Source organism: Phacochoerus africanus, chromosome 7 (genome assembly GCF_016906955.1).
Source record: "Phacochoerus africanus isolate WHEZ1 chromosome 7, ROS_Pafr_v1, whole genome shotgun sequence".
Lineage (NCBI taxonomy): Eukaryota > Metazoa > Chordata > Mammalia > Artiodactyla > Suidae > Phacochoerus > Phacochoerus africanus.
The window spans coordinates 66,564,502-66,587,176 of record NC_062550.1 but is presented as its reverse complement, the minus strand read 5'-3'; the positions used below and the strand labels follow the sequence as shown (position 1 = coordinate 66,587,176).

General features: G+C 43.7%; 2 protein-coding genes across 2 annotated transcripts; both read left to right on the top strand.

Annotated features, from left to right (window-relative positions):
• The first annotated feature begins 85 nt into the window (after nt 1-85).
• On the top strand, nt 86-5,268 carry LOC125130425 (developmental pluripotency-associated protein 3-like). The gene is made up of 4 exons (XM_047785768.1): nt 86-344; nt 3,338-3,460; nt 3,581-3,802; nt 5,252-5,268. Exons 1-4 carry the CDS (start codon nt 263-265, stop codon nt 5,266-5,268), a joined length of 444 nt encoding a protein of 147 aa, XP_047641724.1. The 5' UTR covers nt 86-262.
• A 10,891-nt stretch (nt 5,269-16,159) lies between these two features.
• GDF3 (growth differentiation factor 3) lies at nt 16,160-22,272 on the top strand. Its single transcript, XM_047785812.1, has 2 exons — nt 16,160-16,427; nt 21,449-22,272. Exons 1-2 carry the CDS (start codon nt 16,160-16,162, stop codon nt 22,270-22,272), a joined length of 1,092 nt encoding a protein of 363 aa, XP_047641768.1.
• Nucleotides 22,273-22,675: the final 403 nt, after the last annotated feature.

The following is a 22,675-nucleotide window of genomic DNA, read 5'->3' as shown; positions in this document are numbered from 1 at the left end:
TCCACTCACCTTAATCCCATTAGTCATTTACATTAAAATGGGCTGGCTGATTGGCTTATCTGTAGTTTGTGGGAGGCCATGGGACCTTGATTCCTAGGTTGGATTTTTCTCTCACCACAGCGGGGGCAGATTGGATTTTTCTCCCTCTTTCTTGTCGCCAAGTTTCTCCAACGCTACGTTGTAGCAATTTGAGAGTCTAAAGGATCAGCTTCCAGTGGAACCCAAAGACAAGGAAGAGCTTCTGACTGTGACTAGACTCCCAATGGATCCATCAGACATTAATCCAACCCGGACTCAGGCTTGTCCTCAAATGTTCGTTGAGGAAAATTCCCAGGAAATGCCAGGTAAGCCTGACGTGGCTACAGGGGGTTCAGGAAAGTGAAAGGCTGCCTTCCATTTTCTTAAGCTGACTTCATCCAGTCTTCTGAAGAGAAATGCAGTGAAGCAAACCTCTTCAGAGCAGGGGAGGGCTAGGGGGTGTAGGGCCTGCCTGTAAAACAAAGCAGGAAGAGAGGAGAAAAGTGGGGAAGGGTGTTGAGCTGCATTGTCTTCCTTCTAGGCTCAGGAATAGGTCAATCTTCTTCCTCTCTCCCTCCCCCAGCCTCCCCCCCCCCCTTCTTTCTTCTTTGCTACTGCAGTGACAACTCCAGATCCTTAACGTGCTGAGTCACCAAGAAATTTCCATCACTCTTCACACACACACACCCGCTTTTTAGGGCTGCAACCTCAACATGTGGAAGTTTCCAGGCTAGGGGTCAAATCAGAACTACAGCTCCTCGCCTCCTCCACGGCCATAGCAACTTGGGATCCAAGCCGCATCCTCGACCTACACCACAGCTTATGGCAACAGCAAATCCCCAAGCCACTGAGGCAGGCCAGGGATTGAATCTGCATCCTCAAGGATACTAATCAGACTTGTTTCCTTTGTGCCATAAGGGGAACTCCTCCATTGCTTTTTAAGTCTGTTTTCTGGGGAAGAGCAATCAGAGTTCTCCTCAACCATGGCTCTGGTGCAATCAGTATTTCCATCAGTGATATATGTCAGGAATTATAAAAGGAACAGAATACAAGAATCCTAAATTTCCATTTACTGAGGAGTTTTCTTATCTCACCAACATTTCTGGGATTGGCTTTCCAGTTAAATTTACTCTTTAGGAATAGTAACAAACCGGGAAATATTTTTTCTGAGATAATTGAAGGAAGGGGCAGGTTTATAAAAGCCAGAGAATATGCTCTGTAGTGTAAATCCATAGGATGCAGGTGGAGGGCTTAGAAGCTGCTCCAGGAATACTTTTAATTAGGTTCCAGGCCTTTCTGGATTCTTCCTTGGCTGGAGTCCTGTCCTTGCAGGCAAACAGGATCCAGGTTTAGCCTTGCAGACCCACTCAAGGATGTGAAACCTTATTCCTTGGACTTGGGTAGGGCAGGGTGGGGTGGGGTAGGCTGGTGACAGCAGCGGATGACCTGAGGCCAGCAAACACCCCCAGCTATCAGGAAGCTAGCATCTATTCCACCCGCCCTCTGCTCCCCTTGCACTTAAGTATAGAACCCTGGTCAAGGTGGGGAAAGTAATGAAGAGAATATCTATACAATATGGCCAGTCTCACCCTTCCCTGGAATCTGAGTTCAGACCTGACAATTAACTCGTTTTTTTTGGGTCTTCTTTGGGCCACACCCATGGTACATGAAGGTTCCCAGGCTAGGGTTTGAATCAGAGCTGTAGCCGCTGGCCTACAGATGCCACAGCCACAGCAGCACGGGATCTGAGCTGCATCTGTAACCTACACCACAGCTCATGGCAACGCCGGATCCTGAACCTGCTGAGTGAGACCAGGGACCGAACCCGCAACCTCATGGTTCCTAGTCGGATTCGTTAACCACTGAGCCACAACGGGAGCTCCTGACTGATTCTTAATATTTAATACTGTTCACACACAGGAGAAATGAATGTTAGCTGCCTACTTGTGTGAGATGAGTGTGTATAAAGTCTGCATGATGGTTTGCATGGAAAGAGGTAAGAGCAAGTGGTTGATTTCCCAAAATACTGGGCTTGAGTGGAAAGATCTAACAGCATGAAAAGACTGAGTATAACTGGAGAGGATAACAGCCACTTTGACTTACTTGTTCTGCTAATTTAAGAATGGAAGGAGGGAGTTCCCATTGTGGCTTAGGGGGTTATGAACCCAACTAGTATCCATGAGGTTGTGGGCTCAATCCCTGGCCTTGCTCAGTGGGTTAAGGATCTGGTGTTGCCATGAGCTGTGGTGTAGGTCACAGACGTGGCTCAGATCTGGTCTGGATGTGGCTGTGGCTGCGGCTGCCAGCTGTAGCTCTGATTTGACCCCTAGCCTGGGAACTTCCCTATGCCTCAGGTGTGGCCCTAAAAAAGAATGGGGGTTAGGGAAGAGACTTATATTTGGTGTTTCTTTGTCTATTTCATAGGTGCAGTTTTTTTTTTTTTTCCCCAGAAAAAGCTTAACAGGTTTGTTTCTAATTATTAATAAATGTGAACTATGGAACTTGGTGTACTGAAACATTTTGACTTGCCATATGCTTTATTTAATTCACTTTTTCGGGATATGGAAGTTCCCCTGCCAGGGGTCAAACAGGCCACAGAAATGACCACAATGGATCCGTAATCCCCAGGCCACCAGGGAACTTCCTGCATGAATGCTTTATGTCCTTACATTTATGTTACAAATTCACACGAAAGGAGTTGCTGTGGTGGCTCAGCGGTTAACGAATCCGACTAAGAACCATGAGGTTGCGGGTTCAATCCCTGGCCTTGCTCACTGGGTTAAGGATCTGGTGTTGCCATGAGCTGTGGTGTAGGTTGCAGACATGGCTCGGATCCCGCGTGGTTGTGGCTGTGGCTATGGCATAGGCCAGTGGCTACAGCTCCAATTAGACCCCTAGCCTGGGAACCTCCATATGCCTCAGGAGCGACCTAAGAAATAGCAAAAAGACAACAACAAAAAATAAAAATAAAAAATAAAATGGAAAAATTGCCAATACCTGATTTCTGTCCCATGTTTCTCCGAATCATACTTAGGTAGATTTTGACCTCATGGGAAAGCACCTAACATTCAAAACTACCAATAACAGGAAGAAAATAACTTTTAATTCGAGAACAAAGTATTTCCCAGGATGGTAGATTCCTAAGTGTGTTCTCAAGGTGTACAGCTTGCTAGTTAAAGCCCAGCTCTGTGATCCTCACCCTGAGAGACCTCCCATTGTCCATTGTTCAGCTGCTTTGGAGCCGACCAAGCTTGGGCATGTGATAAATGCCTCTGGATGCTACCATTTGCCCTAATGGATCTTGACCTTTTTCTTTCAGCTGCCTCTCAACCCGTCTCTGATGTGTTCATACAGAACCTCAGTAACTTGACGCTCAACCCTAGTACCCGGGTGACATCCATTCACCCAGAATATCCACCTCAACCAACTGAACAGAGACCCGGTAAAGTCATCCTTCCTCCCTAGGGGGAGAGGGGAGAGCAGACCTCCTGTGGATCTCAAGTGACTTCTGGATGTAGCAATTCGCCCTGAGAGATCTTGACTTTGTTTTTTCTTTCCGCAGCCTTTCAATCTGTCTCTGATGTATTCATAAAGAACTTCAGCCATTTGACTCTCGACCTGAATACAAAATTGCCATCCATTCAACCAGAATATCCATCACAAGCAACTAGGGGGCGACTTGGGGAAGATGTCATCTATAGGAAGAAAGGGGTGAGGATGATGCTGAGTGCTCGCAGACCAAGAGTGGAATGGCTGATTCGATACACGGTTCGGCGAACCTCTGGTGAGTTCCTGTGCTCTGGGGAAGGCAGCACTGTCACAGTCTAGGGGGTGGGGGCACTCACATAAATTAAGATGTAAATCACCACAGGCAGCTGCCACTCCTCTACTGTATTCAGGGGTGCACAATGTAACAGAGTTTTAAGATACTCCAGCTTCTCTTATGTTAGATGTCAAGCATTGGTAATTCAAATTTTTCTTGATAGTTCATAATATGTGCAGTTTTTTTTCTTTGCATTATTTCTCAGTCTCAAAGAGAACCACAGCAGAAGAAAAATGGTTCCTATCTGTGCCTTTTTAAATTTAATTTTATATGTATTTCAAAAGTCACAAGACACTTCTGATGTGCTCAACATATAGGAAATTCCTTGTTTTAGGAGCTTTGTGCCAAGACGAAGAACAAATATACATTTTTGGAGTTCCCACTGTGGCTCAGTAGTTAAAGAATCTGACTAGGAACCATGAGGTTGCGGGTTTGATCCCTGGCCTCGTTCAGTGGGTTAAGGATCCAGCGTTGCTGTGAGCTGTGGTGTAGGTCGCAGATGCGGCTCGGATCCCGTGTTGCTATGGCTCTGGCATAGGCCCGTGGCTATAGCCCCAGTTAGACCCCTGGCCTGGGACCCTCTATATGCTGGCCGTGAGGCCCTAGAAAAGGCAAAAAAAAAAAAAAAACCCATATACTTTTTCTTTTTTAATTTTTATTTTTTAGGGCCGCACACACAGCATAGGGAGGTTCCCAATTAGGGTCTAATTGGGGCTATAGCCATGGGCCTATGCCACAGCTACACCAATGCCAGATCCAAGCTGAGTCCATGACAACCCTGCAGCTTATAGCAACACCAGATCCTTAACTCACTGATAGAGGCCAGGGATTGAACTGGAATCCTCATGGATACTAGTCAGGTTCGTTACCACTGAGCCACAATGGGAACTCCTATATATTTCTTGTTATAAGTCACACTGGGTATGATCATTCTTAAATCCTTTCAAATCTGATGTTTGAACAATAGTACTTTCTTTTCTTTCTTTCTTTCTTTCTTTCTCTCTTTCTCTCTTTCTCTCTTTCTCTCTTTCTCTCTTTCTCTCTTTCTCTCTTTCTCTCTTTCTCTCTTTCTCTCTTTCTCTCTTTCTCTCTCTCTCTCTCTCTCTCTTCTCTCTCTCTTTCTCTCTCTCTTTCTCTCTCTCTTTCTCTCTCTCTTTCTCTCTTTCTCTCTTTTTTTCCAGCAGCACCCTTGGCATGGGGAAATTCCTGGGCCAGAGAGTGAATCTGAGCCACAGCTGGGACTTACGCCACAGCTGAGGCAACACCAGGTCCTTAACCTGCTGCACCACAGCGGGAACGCCGTGTAGTTTTATATTTTTAGAGCAGTTGTAGGTCTCCAGCAGCACTGAGCAGAAAGCACAGAGTTCCCATATACTTCCTGATCCCACGCATTCCCAGCCTCCTCCACAGTCAACATCTACAAGTGACAATCGGGCATTCTTTGGCAGCCCTATATATCAACCCTGTCACCTTCCACCAACCCCATTTTTTGGTTTTGACCTTTTTTGAGCATTCCATATTCCAAAGGCTATTCTAGCAGCCAATTTTAGGCTTGAGGGTTGGGAACATCTCTTTGGTATACAATTAGTTTATTATTATTATTATTATTATTATTGCTTTTTAGGGCTGTACCCTGGCATATGGAGGCTCCCAGGCTAGGGGTCGAATCGGAGCTACAGCTGCCAGCCTACACCACAGCCACAGCAATGTAGGATCCAAGCCAAGTCTTCAACCTACACCACAGCTCACGGCAACGCTGGATCCTTAACCTACAGAGTGAGGCCAGGGATCAAACCTGAATCCCCATGGTTCCTAGTCAGTTTCCTTAACTACTGAGCCATGAAGGGAACTCCCAGTTTATTATTTTAAATTATTACCCGTTAATCCATTTCTTTTTTTTTTTTTCTCCCCCAGACAAAATCAAGAATGGAAAGACTTAAATACACCTGTACTTACTGCCTGTATAATAGAGATCCTGCTGAGGGTAATTATGAGAATAATTATAATATTACTTATGACGATGTTGATGACAGTAATTCTGACGCCAAGTAGGTTGAGGCATCACCTTATTCTTTACTGTTTTTTTTCTCACTAGTAATTGTAGGATGATTATGTAGCAGCTTGGAAAAGATTGTGAGCCAATATTTTGATAACCTATAAGTTCTGTGATACCTTTTTTCCTATATCTCTTTTTCTACCTACTAAATACAGGTAACTTGTGAGGAATCTATATTTTGCATTTGAGGGACTTGACTGTACTTTAGTTCCACTTTGATTTGACACAAAGAAGCACTAACTGGTCTCAGGTTTTGCCTGTTTTGGAAGCCTCAAGTCCAGACGTGAAACCTAGTATCAAGAATTTGAAACAGGAATTCTCATCATGGCTCAGTGATGATGTACCCGATTAGTATCCATGAGGTCCAGGGTTCGATCTCTGGCCTTGCTCAGTGGGTTAAAGTTTTTGGCATTGCCGTGAGCTTCCGTGTAGGTTGCAGATGAGGCTCAGATCTGGTGTTGCTGTGTCTGGGGCATAGGCCAGCAGCTGCAGCTCCAATTCAACCCCCTGCCTGGGAACTTCCAAGTGCCAGCCCTAAAAAGACCAAAAAAAAAAAAAAAAAAAAAGAATGTGAAGCAAATCAGCTTGTGTGGGAAGAATCTAAAGAAAATGTTGGTAGTTTGGCTAGAACATCACTAGAGCAGCTATTGAATTGTTAGAAAAATTTTTGATGTGCTGTTTTAATTTTCTGTAGCAAATAAATGTGCACAGAGGATGATCTGATTAAAACTTGAGACATTTGAGTACCTTTAAATAAAATTCTTGTTCTTATTTTAAACTTATTATTGCTAGCTATGTAAATAAACAATACTTACTCCATCACATTCCCAGGATATAAATATCTGACATTCTCATTTCTGGTAAGACTGTCCTGTTGGGAAGGAAGTTTGTCTGTCTTCAGAGTCCACATTTTGTTTTTTGTTTTTTTTTGTCTTTTTTTGTTGTTGTTGCTATTTCTTGGGCCGCTCCCGCGGCATATGGAGGTTCCCAGGCTAGGGGTTGAATCGGAGCTGTAGCCACCAGCCTACGCCAGAGCCACAGCAACACGGGATCCGAGCCATGTCTGCAACCTACACCACAGCTCACAGCAACACCGGATCGTTAACCCACTGAGCAAGGGCAGGGACCGAACCCTCGACCTCATGGTTCCTAGTCAGATTCGTTAACCACTGCGCCACGACGGGAACTCCTTTTTCCCTTTTCTAGGGCCACTCCCGCGGCATATGCAGGTTCCCAGGCTAGGGGTCGAATCAGAGCTGTAGCCACCGGCCTAACCAGAGCCACAGCAACGCAGGATCTGAGCCGCATCTGCAACCTACGCCACAGCTCACAGCAACGCCAGATCCTAAACCCACTGAGCAAGCAGGGACCGAACCCGCAACCTCATGGTTCCTAGTTGGATTCGTTAACCACTGAGCCATGACGGGAACTCCCAGAGTCCACGTTTTTAGTCACTCCTCTGGTCCTCACTTGGAACGTCATTTTTCCAGGGAGCAGCCCTGATCTTTCAGTTTGAGGTGAAATGTCTCACACTACGGCCTCAGGATCCTGGACCCACCCGATCACGTTGTCATTGTCTGCTTTCTTATCAGTCACCTGAGCAGAATGCAAACTCTGCAAAAGAAAGGGGAACCTCTGTTCTTCAAGAGTGTCACTAGTGTGGTGGCATTCACCCTGTCTTGCCTGTGACCCACTGTAAGAAATACACCCAGCACTGGGAATTATGTCTAGTCACTTATGATGGAGCATGATAATGTGAGAAAAAAGAATGTATACATGTTTGTGTAACTGGGTCACCATGCTGTACAGTAGGAAAAATGTATTGGGGAAATGTTAAAAAATTAAATAAAAATTAAAATTAAAAAAAGAATATACCCAGTACATGTCCAGATAAATATTAATAGCTAAAAATTTTCAGGAAAGAATGATTAGCTATTGCACAATGCACTCTGATATTTTCTACAGTTCCTTTTAAAAAATTTTTTAAAATGCTGGTAGAGATACACAGTTTATTTCACTATTCATTAGTGAGTCAAAGCAAAGTTTGAAAAGCACCAACTTAGTGCATTGCCTGGAGCAAAGCTGGTGCATCATAAATAATTTAATCATTCATTCATTTTTAAATCACATGGGCATGTATATTTCACAATCATATATAATAAGTCAAAGTATTCAGAAAAATGAGTACATTAGTTTTCAAGGTTGTTTTGACTTTTGTCCGTTTTCCCTCTCCCCTCTCAAAACTTGTGAATTCTGCCAGTAGTTCTGTAACAGCAAAGATAAACTTGAGTTCTAAGTTTGAAAAGAGGTTAAAGAAGTTAATCCTAAGAGTAAAGGTCATGAGCCACATCTTTTCTATTGTCTTCTGACCTTTTTGGGAGGCAAGAACACTTTTAAGATTTGTTATCTAAGCATGCAAGACTTACAAGACTTATGCAGCATTGTTACCCAAAGACTAAAAATAACCCCACCTATCCTTATCAATTGCAAATTTATGGAGAGCTTTTTGTTTTCTTTGCTCTAGGCCCAGACATTAAGGGCAGTCTTTTAGATAAGATAGGCAATGTAAATATTTCAGCATTAGTATCTTATTTTCTTTGTCTTTGGAGAAACCAAAACAATTCACAAACCTGTTATCCAGAAGAGAAATTGTTTACAAACAAGTATTTAAATTTTAAACTGTTTTTCTTGTGAGTTCCCGATATGGCTCATCAAGTTAAGAGCCTGACTGGTATCCAGGAGGATTTGGGTTTAATCCCTGGCCTTCCCCAGTGGATTAAAGGATTCTTCATTCGCCCCAAGCTATGGTGTAGGTTGCAGATGCAGGTCAGATCTGGCATTACTGTGGCTGTGTTGTGTGCAGGCAGCTGCAGCTTCAGTTCCACCCTTAGCCTGGAAACTTCCATTTGAGGTAGGCATGCCCCCAACCCCTATAAAAAAATGTGTTTCTTAATCATAATTTATAAAACATTAACTATAAGGTTTTATGATGTAATATTATTTTCAACTGCTTTACAAATTTATTCAACTCTATATTAAGTACTTTAAAGCATGTATTTCTTTCTACTTTATTAAATTTTTTTTTTTGTCTTTTTGTCTTTTTGCCTTTTCTAGGGCCGCTTCCTGTGGCATATGGAGGTTCCCAGGCTAGGGGTCAAATCAGAGCTACAGCCGCCAGCCTACACCAGAGCCACAGCAACGCAGGGTCCGAGCCACATCTGCAACCTACACCACAGCTCACGGCAACGCCGGATCCTTAACCCACTGAGTAAGGCCAGGGATAGAACCCGCAACCTCATGGTTCCCAGTCGGATTCATTTCCACTGTGCCACGACAGAACTCCTAAAATTTTTTTTTTTATAGTTGATTTACCATGTTCTATTTCTGCTGTACAACAAAGTGACCCAGCTCTCTCTCTCTATATTATCTTCCATCATGTTTCATCACAAGTGATCGGATATAGTTCCCTATGCTGTACAGTAGAACCTCATTGCTTATCCATTCTAAATGTAATAGTTTGCATCTACTAACCCAAAACTCCCAGTCCATCCCACTCTTTCCCACTCCCCCTTTGCAACCACAAGTCTGATCTCCATGTCTGTGAATCTGTTTCTGTTTTGTGGATAGGTTCCTTTGTGCCACATGTTAGATTCCACCTATCAGTGCTATCATATGGTGTTTGTCTTTCTCTTTCTGACTTTCTTCACTTACTATGATAATCTCCAGTTGCTTCCATGCTACTCCAAATGGCTTTGTTCTTTTTTTATGACTGACTAGTATTCCATTGTATATGTGTATACCACACCTTCATGGAATTTTTTTTTTTTTTTTTTTTGCTTTTTAGTGCCACACCTGTGGCATATGGAGTGTCCTAGGCTAGGGGTCTAATTGGAGCTACAGCTGCCGGCCTATGCCACAGCCACAGCAATGCCAGATTCAAGCCGGGTCTTTGACCTATACCACAGCTCATGGCAACAATGGATCCTCAACCCACTGAGCGAGGCCAGGGATTGAACCTGCAACCTCATGGTTCCTAGTTCCCGCTGTGCCCCAATGGGAACTCCTGTCATGGACATTTAGGTTGTTTCCATGACTTGGCTATTGGGAATAGTGTTGCTATAAATGTAGGGGTGCATGTAATATTTTGTCTGGATATATGCCCAGGAATGGGATTGTTGGATCATACGGTTGTTCTATATTTAGTTTTCTTTTTTTTTCTTCTTTTTTTTTTTCCGTTTTTGGCCACTCCCCAGCATATGGTCCTCACAGGCCAGGGATCAGATCCGAGCCAAAGTCTCTACCCAAAATGAAGCTGCAGCAACGCTGGATCCTTAACCCACTGTGCTGGGCTGGGGATCAAACCCGAGTCCCAGCACTCCCAAGACACTGACAATCCTGTTGCCCCATAGCGGGATCTCCTATATTTAGTTTTCTGAGGAACCTCCATACTGTTTTCCATAGTGGCTGTACCAGTTTATACTCCCAGAGTTCCCGTCATGGCTCAGCAGAAAGGAATCTGACTAGTATCCATAAGGATGCGGTTCAATCCCTGGCCTTGCTCAGTGGGTTAAGGATCCAGGCGTTGCTGTGATCTGTGGTATAGGTCGAAGACTTGGCTCAGGTCTGGCATTGCTGTGGTGTAGGCCACTGGCTACAGCTCCAATTTGACCCATAGCCTGGGAACCTCCATATGCCGCAGGTGTGGCCCTAAAAAGACAAAAAAAAAAAAAATTACATTCCCACCAACAGTGTAGGAGGATTCCCTTTTCTCATTTGTTATTTATAGACTTACTCATGACAGTCATCCTCATCAGTGTGAGGTGGTACCTCATTGTAGTTTTTTTTTTTTTTTTGTCTTTTTGGGGCCATAACCAAAGCATATGGAGGTTCCCAGGCTAGGGGTTGAGTCGGAGCTACAGGTGCCCGCCTATGCCACAGCCACAGCAATGCGGGATCTGAGCCATGTTTTCAGCCTACACCACAGCTCACGGCAACATAGGATACTTAACCCACTGAGCGAGGCCAGGGATCAAACCTGCATCCGCATGGATACTAGTCGGGTTCATCAACTACTGAGCCACGATGGGAACTCCCCTCATTGTAGTTTTGATTTGCATTTCTCTAATAATTACTGAAGGTGAGCATTTTTTCATGTGTCTGCTGGCCATCCATAGGTCTTCTCTGGGGAAATGTCTAGGTCTTCTGCCCATTTTTCAATTGGATTCTTCATTTTTTGCTGTTGATTATATATTTTAAATATTTTAAAAAATTTATAATTATATTTGCCCTGTTTGGGATATATAATTGACTAGTGCTATGTGTTATATTTATTTTTATTTCTAGATTAGTTTTTATGAATCTCTAATACTTGGAGGTAAACTATTCTGGTTATAAAAATCTGGGTATATAAATTTATAGCATAAAGGTAACTATATCCTTGATAAGATTAGGTAGTCTTAATATTTCAAACCCATTTTATTTTTATTTTTAAAAATTTTATAATTTTTGGTGCCACAGAGTGCAGTGACTGGTCAGCTCCCAGACCAGGGATTGAACCCAGGCTGCAGCAGTGAAAGCACTGAATCCTAACAACTGCACCACCAGGGAACTCTCTCAAATCCAGTTTAGTTATAAAAAACAAACATCAATATCACCAAGTATTGGAGTTCCTATTGTGACTCAGTGGTAACACACCCGACTAGTATCTATGAGGATGAGAATAAATCCATGAGGATATGGGTTAGATCCCTGGCCTTGCTCAGTGGATTAAGGATCTGGCGTTGCCATGAGGTACAGCATAGGTATAGTTTGCAGACACGGCTCAGATCTGGTGTTGCTCTGGCTATGGCCTAGGCCAGGAGTTGCAGCTCCAATTTGACCTCTAGGCTGGGAACTTCCATATGCTTTGGTTGGCCCCTAAAAAGAGGGAAAAAAAGAAAATTCCTGGGAGTTCCCTGGTGGTCTAGTGGTTAGGATTCAGAACGTTTATTACTGTGGCCCAGGTTCAATCCTGGTCTGGGAACTGAGATCCCACATCAAGCTGATGCAAAAAGGAAAAAAAAAAAAAAAAAAAAATTCATGCCTAGCTATGTATCATAAAAGATTGAGTGAATTTTCCAAGATTGCACCTTAATTAAGTCAGGTCCTCCACTCCTTATTTGTTGTTTTCAGCTATATGCAGTGACTACACACTCAGTTATTGCTTTCTTTCTCTTGATCAAACTCCACTTTAATAAATAATAATGACTACAATATCATCTAACTTTAATGGTGTGCTCACCATTTGGCAGAAATTGTCCTGAGCATTGCATATGCATTATCTTTTCGGACCCCCTCAGCACTTTAGCAAAGAAGATTTATTCTCACTTCACAGTTGAGGGACTTGCTCATGGTCACACAACTAGTAAGTGGTGGGACCAGAAATTAGTTAGACCAGTAATCTCATTTCTTTGACTTTAAGTCAGGAAAGTTAAATAAAGAAAAACAAAATGTGGAGTTCCCGTCATGGCTCAGTGGTTAACGAATGCGACTAGGAACCATGAGGGTGCAGATTCAATCCCGGGCCTTGCTCAGTGGGTTAAGGATCCGGCGTTGCTGTGAGCTGTGGTGTAGGTCACAGACGCGGCTCGGATCCCGTGTTGCTGTGGCTCTGGTGTAAGCCAGTGGCTACAGTTCCAATTAGACCCCTAGCCTGGGAACCTCCATATGCCCTGGGAGCGGCCCTAGAAATGGCAAAAAAGACAAAAAAAAAAAAAAGCGAAATGTGGCGTTCCCATTGTAGCTCTGCAGGTTAAGAATCTGACTAGTACCCATGAGAATTCTGGTTCGATCCCTGACCTCGCTCAGTGGGTTAAGGATCTGGAGCTGCCACAAGCTGCTGTGTAGGTCCCAGATGTGGCTCAGATCTGGTGTTGCTGTGGCTGTGGTGTAGGCCGGCAGCGGCAGCTCTGATTTGACCCCTAGCCCAGGAATTTCCATCTGCCAAAAAGGAAAAAAAAAAAAAAGAAAAAAGAAGGGGTTCCCATTGTGGTGCAACAGAAATGAATCCAACTAGTATCCATGAGGATGTGGGTTCGATCCCTGGCCTTGCTCAGTGGGTGGGGATCCGGTGTTGCTGTGGCTGTGATGTAGGTTGGCAGCCGTAGCTCTGATTGGACTCCTAGCCTGGGAACCTCCATGTGCTGTGGGTTCAACTCTAAAAAGCAAAAAAAAGAAAAGAAATCAAAATTCATCCCGTGCTTATTGTTGAAAACAGGTGGGGATTGTAGATGAAAAGTATGAACTAGGATGCAAGAAAGAGGAGAGGGAAGAAATAAGAAGGGAGAAAAAACACGGTTATCTAGAAGAGTGAAGACTTTGAAAACAGCACCTATTTATTTATTTATTTATTTATTTATTTAGGGCCACACCCACGGCATATTGAGGTTCCCAGGCTAGGGGTCTAATCGGAGCTGTAGCTGCTGGCCTATGGCACAGCCACAGCAACACGGGATCAGAGCCACGTCTATAACCTACACCACAGCTCATGCACTAGCCAGATCCTTGAACCACTGAGCAAGGCCAGGGATCGAACCCGAAACCTCATGGTTCCTAGTCGGATTCGTTTCTACTGCGCCACTATGGGAACTCCTAAGTTTTTTTTTTTAAGTGTGGTAAAACGCATATAATATAAATTTTATAATTTTAATCATTCATAAGTGCATAAGTTCAGTGACATTAAGTGATTCATTAAATACATTCACCTTGCACTACTATCACCCCCATCCATCTCCAGGACTGTTTTGGTCTTGCAAAACAGAGACTCTGTATCCATTAAGCAATAACTCCCCATTCCCTATTCTTAATATTTAAAATGAAAGATATGTGAAAGATACTTAAATGAAAAGACATGATGCCAATCCCCAATAAGTGAATTGTCTGGGAAGGAGGTACCAAAACACCAGGGAATGCACCATGGTAAGTACTCTCATAGATGCCCACTCAAGGCTCGGTGGGGAAAAGAAGTGTCTGAACCTGTTTCAGTGAGTCGAGGAAGTCTTCGCAGCAGAAGGCTGCGCAAAGACTCTAAGATGAAGCGAGTTCATAGGAGAACAAAAATATGGCATTATAATAGAGCATTAACACTGAGGATGGTGGGTCGGAGTTTGTGTTGTAGCTCAGCGGAAATGAACCTGACTAGTATACATGAGGACACAGGTTCGATCCCTGGCCTTGCTCAGTAGATCAAGGATCTGGTGGCGCTGTGAGCTGTGGTGCAGGCTGCCAGCTGTAGCTCTGAGTCTATGCCAAGCCTGGGAACATCCATATGCCAAGGGTGGGCCCTAGAGAGCAAAACAAACCAAACAAAAATAAAACCGAAACAATGGTGGGTATTAGGAAATGAAGCTGGCTGGGAGTATAGGTGCCAAACCAAGAAAATCCTTAAGGAGTTGAGATTTTATCCTGCAGATGGGAAAATATTAGAAACCACATTTTGTTTTTCTTTGGGGAAAACAAGTTCTTTTCCTTTTTCTATTTTTTTTAAAACAAGTTCTTATAATAGGTAGTATAACATAATGTAAATGACACAGTCTCTGCTCAAAAAGCTTGGGAATCATTTTGGCGACAGGCAAGCTAATTCTTCTAGAGCATTTGAAAAATCTTAGAGTAGTTTGGCCAAGACAAAGCAAAAAATGCAGAACTGATAAATGCTTCCCATGCTTAAACTGCTCAGTAACCTCCATGCCTTCTCTTTTTCTTTCTTTCTTTTCTTTCTTTCTTTCTTTCTTTCTTTCTTTTCTTTCTTTCTTTCTTTCTTTCTTTCTTTCTTTCTTTCTTTCTTTCTTTCTTTCTTTCTTTCTTTTCTTAGCTTTCTAGCTTTCTTTCTTTCTTAGCTTTCTAGCTTTCTAGGTTTCTTTCTTCTTCTTTCTTTTTTGGTCTTTTTAGGGCTGCACTCACAGCATATGGATGTTCCCAGGCTAGGGGATGAATGCAAGCTGTAGCTGCCAGCCTACACAACAGTCACAGCAACTCGGGATCCTTGCCACATCTGCGACCTACACCACAGCTCACAGCAATGCCGGAACATTAACCCACTGAGCGAGGCCAGGGATCGAACCTGCCAGCTCATGGTTCCTAGTTGGATTGTTTCCTCTGCGCCATGACAGGAACTCCCAGCTCTGACAGTCTTACTGAAAAATGTCCACTAAGCTTTGGAGTTCTCTTCTCTGTGAACACTCTGTATGTGTTTACCATTTGGCAGGCCCTGTGCCAACCACTTTAAACACATCATCTTAGAGTCCCATGACAAATTAGGTCATTTTTTCTATTTGAGAAAACAAAAATTTAGGAAGGTTAGGTGACATGCCCAATGTCATACAGCTAATAAGTACTGGAACCAGAATGAACCTAGTCACTCTGACTTCTGACTTTTTTTTTTAATGGTTGGTGACTTGTGATGTTTAATCAGGAAAGTCAAAGTTAGAACAAATTTCAGTGCCTCTCAGAGCTGAAAACAGCTGGGGAGGTGCAGATCAACCTCCCTGGCAGGATTCTCTCTTTGATTTGATTTCCCCCCTAGCTGTTGATGTAGTCTAATGGAAGTCTATTTGTCTAATTAGACTATGAATGACAGGAACTTCCGTTACTAATAATACATTCTCAGCACCCATCTCAGTGCCCTGCACATAACTGATGCTTAATAAATGCTTGTTAAACCAAGAAATGCATATCTCCATTCTGCTTTGTCTACTGCGGAAAAAATCTCAGATTCTTCTTCCTTTTTTTTTTTTTTTTAGGGCTGCACCCATGGCATATGGAACCTCCCAGGCTAGGGTCGAATCAGAGCTACAGCTGCTGGCTTATACCACAGCCTTAGCAATGCAGGATCAGAGCTGCCTCTGTGAACTGTGCTCAGCTTGCAGCTTGCAGCAATGCTGGATCTTTAACCCACTGAGCGAGGCCAGGGATCAAACCTGCATCCTCATGAATCTTAGTTGGGTTGGAGCCGCCACGACAGGAATGCCAAATCTCAGCTTCTTGTAGCGTTAGGTCCAAGCATAGGTAGTGTTTCTTTTTTTTTTTTTTTTCCTGGAAGAGCAGAGCTAGGGGAGAGAAAAAAGTTCTGTCCTTTTATATCCAATTGCCTTTGAGGCGCTGGGAAGAGAGCAATTCACACCTGATTATCTTACATCAGATAAAGCAGCAGCACCTTAAGTGCTGGGCAGTCAGGCACTAGAGCTCTCTCCAGCCTGATGAGACAGCTTTTCCTGGGCTCAGAGGCCATGCTTCCTTCCCTGCCAGGCCTGGCTCTTGCCTTCCTGTTAACTCTGACCATAGGGCAGACATTCCCATTCCAAGAGCATGTCTTTCTCCAGTTTCTGGGCTTAGACAAGGTACCTTCACCCAAGAAGTTCCAACCCGTGCCTTACATCTTGAAGAGAATTTTCCAGGATCACGAGGCAGCAGCCACCAGTGGCCCCTCTCAAGACTTATGCTATGTGAAGGAGCTGGGGGTCCATGGGGACGTACTGCGACTTCTCCCAGATCAAGGTAAGGATGTTGGGGAGGAATCTGGGGGTGGGTGGTGTGAAGAAAGAAGGAAAAGTTAACCATTACCGAGGGGTTCCTGAAAGGCCCTGTGCTGCTATTTTACATATTTTGTTACTTAATCTCAACCACAGTCCTGAGACGAAGGCAGGTATTCTTATCAAGTTTTTAACAATAAGGAAATTGAAGCTCAGACCATAGATAACCCATAACCTATTCAAGATCATACAGCTCGTGCGAGAACAAGGTCAGGATTCAAAATGTGTTTTTCTGAATTGGTAGCTTTGTGCTACAGTTTAGGTGGGAGGGGTGAGGGTGGAATTAGGGCTCCGTCTCCCACTCTTCAGGTCAGAATTTCCACATCCTGGTACCTTTGGTATGGCAAACCAGGGATGAGAAATTTGAGCTGCTTCCCCTTCCCGCCTCCCTATTTCTCCCCATTACTTGGGTGGAAAAGGCTAATTTCTTTTTTTTTTTCTGTTTTGGCGCCACCCAAGGCAAATGAGTTCCTGGCCAGGGATCGAATCCGAGCTGCATCTGCACAGCTGGATCCTTAACCCACTGCACCGGGCTGGGGATCGAACTGGCAAACTGGCAACGCCATAGAGACAAGCAGAAGCATTAACCCACTGTGCTGCAGCAGGAAAGGCTATTCTTTTTTTTTTTTTTTTTTTGGTTGTTGCTATTTCTTGGGCCGCTCCCGCGGCATATGGAGGTTCCCAGGCGGCTAGGGGTTAGGGGTTCAATCGGAGCTGTAGCCACCGGCTTACGCCAGAGCCACAGCAACGCGGGATCCGAGCCGCGTCTGCAACCTACACCGCAGCTCACGGCAACGCCGGATCATTAACCCACTGAGCGAGGGCAGGGACCGAACCCGTAACCTCATGGTTCCTAGTCGGATTCGTTAACCACTGCGCCACGACGGGAACTCCCAGGAAAGGCTATTCTTGATTTGTAAATACAGAGCGATAATATATGCCCTTTGTCATACCCTTTAGATAAGAATCTGAGTGTGAGCCATTCAATAATTTGCCAAACTGACCACCCACCAAAAATTACCCTGGTCAACTGTTAAAAGTTGTTTCTCCGGCCTAGTTCCTGCCCCTGACTCTCCCACCTGATTCTTATTCAAAGTCAGCGATGGGTGTTGAAATCTGCATGTCTATATAGCTTCTTAGGTGGTTCGGATGCGGATGCAGAATTGAGAGCCCTAGTGGGCTAGTTTAAAGCAACTGAAAATAAAATTGGAGTCCAAGAAGCACTTACTGGATACCTACCAAGTGCTGGGAAATGTGTGACCATGACAGTACAGAGATTAAAGATAGCGTCAGTTCTTTAAGAGTTTATAGAAGACTTCCTGCTGTATAGCCAGGGAATTATATCTAGTCACTTGTGATGGAACATGATGGAGGATGATGTGAGAAAAATAATGCTTATATATGTATATATATATATGACTGGGTCCCTTTGCTATACAGCAGAAATTGATATAGAATTGTAAAACAACTATAATAAAAAACTTTTTAAAAAGTTTTTGGAAGACTATCTTCAACACCTGTGATAAACCATAATGGAAAAGAATATGAAAAACGATATATATATTATATATATATATAACTGAATCACTTTGCTGTACAGCAGAAACTAACACAACATTGTAAATCAACTATACTTCAATTAAAAATTAAATAAAAATAGGGAGTTCCTGTCGTGGCTCAGTGGTTAATGAATCTGACTAGGAACCATGAGGTTGCGGGTTCGATCCCTGGCCTTGCTTAGTGGGTTAAGGATCCAGTGTTGCCTCGAGCTGCGGTGTAGGTCGAAGTCGCGGCTTGGATCCTGCATTGCTGTGGCTGTGGTGTAGGCCGGTGGCTACAGCTCCGATTAGACCCCTAGCCTGGGAACCTCCATATGCTGCGGGAGTGGCCCAAGAAATGGCAAGAAGACAAAAACAAATGAATAAAAAAAAATAAAGTTTATAGAAGAGAGACCACCTGATGACTTATACATTGAGCTAAGTATCATGTTACAGGCTCAGGGCCTGGGGGTGGGAGTTCAGGGACAATTCTTGGAGGAAGATTAAGAGGTAAGGGAGCAGAGCAGAAACGAATCTGACTAGGAATGATGAGGTTGCGGGTTCGATCCCTGGCCTCGCTCAGTGGGTTAAGGATCCAGCGTTAACCCACTCAGCATTACGTTTGTGAGATTTACCCATGTTGTGTTTATTTGTAGTTTATTCTCGTTACTGTATAGGATTTTATTTTGTTGGTGTATGCTACACTGCATGGCCACTAGGTAACAACACTCTTTTAGCTTTTTTTTTTTTTTTTTTGTCTTTTTGCTATTTCTTGGGCCGCTCCCGCGGCATATGGAGGTTCCCAGGCTAGGGGTCGAATCGGAGCTGTAGCCACCGGCCTACGCCAGAGCCACAGCAGCTCGGGATCCAAGCCGCGTCTGCAACCTACACCACAGCTCACGGCAACGCCGGATCGTTAACCCACTGAGCAAGGGCAGGGACCGAACCCGAACCTGCAACCTCATGGTTCCTAGTCGGATTCGTTAACCACTGCGCCACGACAGGAACTCCCTCTTTTAGCTTTTAATTTTTTTCTTTTTTTTTTTTTTTTGGCTACATCCACGTTATACAGAAGTTCCCCAGCCACGAATATATCCAAACCTCAGCAGTGACAATACCAAATCCTTAACCACTAGGTTGCCAGGGAACTCCTAATTTTTATTTATTTAATAAGGTGGAATGATATATTTTCAGATGGATGATGAATCGTTTATTTATTCAAGACTTAGAATATAGTCTTTTTTATCTTCCAGCTTTATTGAGATATAATTGATATGAAGTACTATATATGTCTAAGGTATATATAGTATAGTGATTTGACTTATATACATCCTGAAATTATTATCATAATAAGTTTAGTGAACATCCATCATCTTGTACAGATATAAAGTTAAAGAAAGAAAATGGGAAGTTCCCGGTGCAGCTCAGTGGGTTAAGAACCCTACTAGCATCCATGAGGATGCGAGTTCAATCCCTGGCCTCACTCAGTGGGTTAAGGATCCAGAATTGCTGTAGCTGTAGTGTAGGCTGGCAGCTGCAGCTCCGATTTGACCCCTAGTCTGGGAACTTCCATATGCCACAGGTACGGCCAAAAAAAGGAAAAAAAGAAAGAAAGAGAAATAAAGTAATTCACAACAACATGGTTGGGCCTAGAGATTATTGTAATAAGTGAAATATCATATGAGAGCACTCATATGTGGAATCTAATTTTTAAAAATGGTATGTGTGGCTAATTCACTTTGCTCTACACCTGAAACTAACACAACATTGTAAGTCATTTATACTGCAATAAAATTTATAAAAAAAAGGAAAAAGAAATAGAAAAAAATTTTTTTTCCCTTGGGATAAGAACTCTTAGGTTCTGTCGAATCAGAGCTATAGCCACCAGCCTACACCACAGCTCATGGGCATGGCCAGATCCTTTAACCCACTGAGCAAGGCCAGGGATCAAACCCAAGTCCTCATAGATCCTGGTCATGTTCGTTACCACTGAGCCACAACGGGAACTGCCTATAAAAATATTTTAAAAACAAATGTGTGTATAGTAACATCTATGATGCTTTATTAATATAACAAATAACAAGATCTAGGGAAAGGACTATAACTATTACGAATTCAAAATAGTGTGAGCAGGAGTTCCCTAGTGATCTAGAGGTTGTCACTGCTGTGGCTTGGGTCACTTCTGGGGCATGGGTTCAATCCCTGGCCCAGGAACTTCTGCATGCCTTTGGTGTGGGCCAAAGAAACCCATAAATGTCATTTTAAAGTATTTGCAGGAGTTCCCGTCAGGGTGCAGTGGAAACGAATTTGACTAGGAACCATGAGGTTTTGGGTTTGATCCCTGGCCTTGCTCAGTGAATTAAGGAACTGATGTTGCTGTGAGCTGTGGTGTAGCTCGCAGATGCGGCTCGGATCCCACATTGCTGTGGCTGTGGTGTAGGCCAGCGGCTGTAGCTCTGATTCGACCCCTAGCCTGGGAACCTCCATGTGCTGCAAGTATAGCCCTAAAAAGCAAAATAATAATAATAATAAGAAGAGTATTTGCAATAAATTAATATATGAACATACCTATGATTTTTATTGGTAACAGTGTCATAAGCCCTTATGATATTCTTGGGATTTGTTGCCTTTAGTCACAATTGAAATGCTGAATTTCACTTAGAGTTTAGTGAAAACAAAGATGTAATTATTTTTCCCATCCAAGATTATAGACCTTCTAAATACTATTCAGAATCCCTCAGGGAGGAAAAAAACAAACTACCTTTCCACCAGAAAAAAACAAACAAACAAGCCAAAAAACAGAATCCCTTTGGGGACCTGCAGATAGGACGATAAAAACCTCTGGACATAAATGAGAAAAGAAATAAGTCTTCCCAAATGGTAGGGTTTGATATAACTGATAATTTCCTGCATTATTATTATTATTATATATTTTTGGTCTTTTTGTCTTTTTAGGGCAGCACCCACAGCATATGGAGGTTCCCAGGCTAGGGGTCGAATCAGATATGCAGCTGCCAACCTACGCCACAGCCAGAGCAATGCTGGATCCAAGCCAGGTCTGTGACCTATGCCACAGCTCACAGCAACGCTGGATCCTTAACCCACTGAACAAGGTCAGGGATCAAACCTGAGTCCTCATGGATACTCGTCGGGTTTGCTAACCACTGAGCCACGAAGGGAACTCCACCTTATTGTTGTTTTTTTTTAATGGCTGCACTCGAAGCATGTGGTAGTTCTTAGGTCAGGGATCTGCTCTGAGCTGCAGCTGCGACCTACAGCACAGCCGAGGCAATGTTGAATCCCTAACCCACTGTGCCACAGTGGGAACTCCCTTCTGCCTTATATCATATATGTGGATGTACATGTAACATCTGACATTTATATCATACAGGTAGATAGGAAATAAAATATTTTTTGGTGACTCTCACGTCTCTCTGTTTCCCTCTAGGTTTCTTTCTTTATTCTAAGAACCGTCCCCAAGCTGCCTCCTGCCTGCAGAAGCTCCTCTACTTTAACCTGTCTGTCATTAAAGATGAGCAGTTAACGATGGCCCAGCTGGCCCTGGACTTGGGACCCAACACTTACTATAACCTGGGACCAGAACTGGAACTGACCTTGTCTCTAGTTCAGGAGCCCCATGTGTGGGGCCAGGCCACCCCTAAGACAGGTACAATGTTTGTATTACAGTCAGTACCATGGCCTCAAGGTATCCTTCGATTCAACCTGCTGGAGGTGGCTAAGAGGAATAATTCATCCTCGAAGAACTTAGCTTTCTTCCTAGAGATACTGGTCAAAGGAGACAGGCCCCTTGGGGAGAATTTTCAGCTTGAGGACACCTGTGCCAGACTGAGACGTTCTCTTCATGCGTCCCTGCTGGTGGCAACCCTCAACCCTGAGCAGTGCCACCCTGCTTCCCGCAAAAGGAGGGCAGCCTTTCCTGCCTCCAAGGTTCCTTGCAAGAACCTCTGCCATCGTCACCAGCTGTTCATCAACTTCCGGGATCTGGGTTGGCACAAGTGGATCATTGCCCCCAAGGGTTTCATGGCAAATTACTGCCATGGGGACTGTCCGTTCTCACTGACCACCTCCCTCAACAGCTCCAATTACGCTTTCATGCAGGCGCTGATGCACGCCGTTGACCCACAGGTTCCCCAGGCTGTCTGCATTCCCACCAGGCTGTCCCCCATTTCCATGCTCTATCAGGACAACAATGACAATGTCATTCTCCGGCATTATGAGGACATGGTAGTTGACGAGTGTGGCTGTGGGTAGGCTGTCAGAAAGAGAATAGAAGGAGTCTCCTTGGCATCAATGTTCTAATAAAACTGTCTGTTGGATCTGAATTGTCAGTATATTTATGTTTACAATTTGTCTTCCTGGAAAATCCATCATGACTGACGACGTCCCTAGTTATACACACAACACACACACACACAGCCTTAATGATCGTAGTTAATTTCAGCTTTACACGCATGACAGTGTATTAGATTCTAGATGGAAGAAAATTGGCGTTTATTGATAGGCTATTATGGGCAGGCATTATACTATGTGTTACTTGTAAACTTTTTTTTTTTTTTTTTGCCACACCTGTGGCACGTCCTGGGCCAGGGATGAAATCCAAGCTGCAACTTTGACCTATGTCACAGCTGCAGAAATGCTGGATTCCTAACCAGCT

Excerpts from the sequence above, each read along its gene's own strand:
- LOC125130425 (XM_047785768.1), top strand. The coding sequence starts at position 263 with ATGGATCCATCAGACATTAATCCAACCCGGACTCAGGCTTGTCCTCAA. Across the intron at positions 345-3,337 it reads AAATTCCCAGGAAATGCCAG|CTGCCTCTCAACCCGTCTCT; the intron begins GTAAGCCTGACG and ends TTTTTCTTTCAG. Across the intron at positions 3,461-3,580 it reads ACCAACTGAACAGAGACCCG|CCTTTCAATCTGTCTCTGAT; the intron begins GTAAAGTCATCC and ends TTCTTTCCGCAG.
- GDF3 (XM_047785812.1), top strand. The coding sequence starts at position 16,160 with ATGCTTCCTTCCCTGCCAGGCCTGGCTCTTGCCTTCCTGTTAACTCTG. Across the intron at positions 16,428-21,448 it reads GCGACTTCTCCCAGATCAAG|GTTTCTTTCTTTATTCTAAG; the intron begins GTAAGGATGTTG and ends GTTTCCCTCTAG.